The sequence below is a fragment of the Pollicipes pollicipes genome, unplaced genomic scaffold (assembly GCF_011947565.3).
Source record: "Pollicipes pollicipes isolate AB1234 unplaced genomic scaffold, Ppol_2.1 Scaffold_6686;HRSCAF=7923_pilon_pilon_pilon, whole genome shotgun sequence".
In the NCBI taxonomy this organism is placed as follows: Eukaryota; Metazoa; Arthropoda; class Thecostraca; order Pollicipedomorpha; family Pollicipedidae; genus Pollicipes; species Pollicipes pollicipes.
This window is the reverse complement of record NW_023596921.1, coordinates 32,250,972-32,254,327: the sequence shown is the minus strand read 5'-3', so window position 1 is coordinate 32,254,327 and position 3,356 is coordinate 32,250,972. Positions and strand designations below refer to the sequence as shown.

Below are 3,356 nucleotides of genomic sequence, written 5' to 3'. Positions count from 1 at the left end.
TAATGACTCTGGCGTTAATCCTCTCCAATTTACGGCCACTCTGAGCGGACGGAATTTGACCTACGTCACCGGTCACGTGACCCCCTTTGGCCCCACGTCACGTGGCACGAGCTCACCGTTGACCCCGCGGCGACGGACGGCGCCTCAGGGGCCGGAGTCGGTCCCTTTGATCGGCAGTTGTGTGGACGCCGCCGTTTATCGGAGGCGTGACTGTTTAAGTTGGGTAGTCGCCGAGGGGCAGCCGCCTCCTCGCCTCCCCCACCCCCACCCCCAGCTGCCAGGCTTGCAGCTGTTGAGCCGGGGGAGTTGGGAGTGGTGACCTCGGCCATCGGGGTCACGGCGGGCCGCCGCCAGACATAACACCGCGAGGCACATACTGCGTGTTGCCCTGACAAATGGTTCCGGCGCGCACACAGCACACACACACACGGCCGGGCTCGACGCTGCTGCTCGCGCTGCAAAACACGCCCGCCGCGGCTGGCGATCAAGGCTTGCTGGTGTGGATATAGAAAGTCAGGAGCTGTCCTTTTTATTTGTGAGAGGTCTATGGTCGTGCTCGTGATAGGTCATATCACCAGCTATGAAATGGTCTTTCTGTATTGTGGCTGTTTTTAATCGCAGCGAGGGATCATATTTTAAATGCAGGACATCCATAAATATACGAGCTGATGACATCAAGTCCCGGCGAATCATGGAGCGGCGGTAGCAAGAGAGAGGAAGAGAGAGAGAGAGAGGGAGAGGGCGAGAGAGAGAGGCGAGGGCGAGAGAGAGTGGGGGCGAGAGAGAGGAGGGGCGAGGAGAGAGAGGGAGGGGCGAGAGAGAGAGGGAGAGGCGAGAGAGAGGAGAGGGAGAGGAGAGAGAGAGAGGGAGAGGGAGAGAGAGAGGGAGAGGGAGAGAGAGAGAGAGGAGCGAGAGAGAGGGAGAGGAGAGAGAGAGAGAGAGAGGAGAGAGAGAGAGAGAGAGAGAGAGAGAGAGAGAGAGAGAGAGAGAGAGGAGAGAGAGAGAGAGAGAGAGAGAGAGAGAGAGAGAGAGAGAGAGAGACCGCTGGGTGATACGTAATCGAGAGGTGGGCGTTAATTTGCATATGCTGTAGCCGGGAGCATCCGTGATGGATGGCCTGTCAGGCGGTGATTGGTTTGTTTGGGTCCTGTAACCCGCTGTGGACGAGCCGCTGTCACCCATGGTTCGGTACCTGTCTCGTGCGCCGCCACCGCTGCCCTCTGTCGAGGAATGCCGCCGCCAGCTGGGAGCCAAGCGAGACCTTTGGGTCGGGCGCGTGTCGTCGCATGCCTGCGCCACGTGCCATTGCATACTGAGCGGCGTCATGGTTCACAGTCGTCATGAGCTAGCCGCGGTATCGCTGGTGCCGTTTGCTCATCCCGCTGGAGAAGGTGGCATCGGTGTGTTTTAAAGCGATGCGTGCCGTTGTCGTTGTAGGTCACTTCTTGGGCAACTACACGGTGCTGGACGTGCTCCGGCAGGCCGGTTACAAGGTCACCAAGGTCGGACCCAGGGAGCGTATACGAAGGTGAGCACGCCCCAGACGCATCCCCTGCTGGTGGGATAGCAAATACGCCCCAGACGGAGCCGCTGCTGGTGAGGTAGTGAGCACGCTCCAGACGGAGCCCCTGATGGTCGGGTAGTGAACACGCCCCAGACGGAGCGACAGCAAACACGTCGCCGCAATTCAGCACGGCTAGCTGCGGGCGTCTGTGCCTCGTCCCCAAAGACGTCGATACATGTTGGAACAACGGGAACCGGTCAAAAATAGCGCTGACGCGATCTTCGTAGTGGGCTTAGAGAGTGGCGCGTTGCAGACTCTGAAGACCTTGTGACATATCAGTTCCCTACGGAATGTACCGCAGCTTGTGGTATGGACACTAGGGCCGTCGCCCTTCCGTGACACGCCTCCTCGCTCAGGTACAACCGCCGCCGGCGGCCGGACGGCCCGGATCCGGAAATGATCGACTTCCGGTCGACGGAGCCAGTTCCGGAGGACTACTCCGAGCCGACCAGAGACGGTGCGGAGCTGACGCCGTCTCGGCCGGCCGGCGGTCCGCGCGGCAAGAAGTACACGGAGAATTTCAGTGACCTCTGGGTGCGCATCGACGACCACACAAAAAGGTGAAAATGGCAAGGTGGAGCGTCGTTATTTTTTCACGTGTTCTATCCCCAGTCCATGACTGCATTCACGCTGAGTTTTAGAGTGACAAGAGCATTCCGGATTTACAAGCAAAACAATAAAAAAGGGGAAGCGCAGGACTAGGAGGACTTCCCTGCCCCCCCCCCCCCCCATCGGAACCGGTCCTGGGGTCTAATTCCTGTTTTTTTCTGTGACGCCCACAGTATTGAAACAGCCGTCTATGCCAATCCAGAGCCGGAGGTGAGCCGTGGGGGTGACGCGCGTGTGGCCATGTTTCAGCCGGGCGGACGGGGCATGGCCGGGCGTGACGCCATCGACCGAGGCCGACCAGCCGCTGCGCGTGCTGTTCAACGTGCCGGCTAACACGCCGGCCCGCTCGGAGGCCGCCATCCTCGGCCCGTCGGCGGCGCTGTTGGCTGCTCTGCTGTTCATGGTGGCGGCGCTGTCACCGCCGCGGACTTAAGCTACGGAAATACGACGCTAGGTGGCAGTGATGTGCGGCAGTGTTGGCTCTGTGGACTACAGCTTCTGAGAAGCAGCGGCAGATGACCGCCTTAAGTGCGCCTTACAATGCAAGGCCGATTGCTCTTGGATCGGTAGTGTGGGGCCCTAATGTGGAATGTGGGGTGTTATGTTCTAGTCGCGTTGCCATATGCTGTATCCATCAACAATTAGGTGGATGAGCCCAATTAATATTCCAACGATCGTGGAAATGTCTGCCACCGGCCACACGTTTTTCGCGCTGATATCGTCGGCTTTGAGATAGTGAGCGACGAAGTGACTAGCACAGGCAGATTTAATATTGGACGAACTTGACATTCGTGACGATGTGAGGTGAGATATAGCGTAATTTTGATTGTTACGCGATGAGACGAAGTGTAGCGCACGAAGTTCCATGCATCACCGTATAATACATTGACTGAACGTGGTCTGGAAACATGTTGCCAGGTTACTATCGAAGGCGGTCCTTGCTTTGGAGGAGACCATCATTTCTGGCCGACTACTGCGCAGGTCTTAGTTTTGCTAACTGGACAACTTCAAGTGGGGTCGATGGGGGCTCACATGATTCTGAAAGCGCATTCTCAAGGCTGTGTGCGCGCAATTCACGCGCAATCTATGGAACGTGAAGATGCCCGATACGCTGCGCATGGGATGACAGTGTCTATGTCTGCTCGAAGAGCACTTTTACGAGAATAAGTGAACTGTTTGAGCG

General features: G+C 57.9%; 1 protein-coding gene across 1 annotated transcript; it reads left to right on the top strand.

The window, feature by feature from the left end:
* Positions 1 to 1,437: 1,437 nt before the first annotated feature.
* Positions 1,438 to 3,103, top strand: LOC119107519 (metalloprotease TIKI2; the record flags this gene model as incomplete). The annotated part of the gene is given in 3 exon segments (XM_037230981.1): positions 1,438 to 1,528; positions 1,921 to 2,124; positions 2,423 to 3,103. Coding segments are annotated over 3 exon segments (479 nt in total), but the record flags the coding sequence as incomplete, so codon positions are not given.
* Between the last annotated feature and the right edge of the window lie 253 nt (positions 3,104 to 3,356).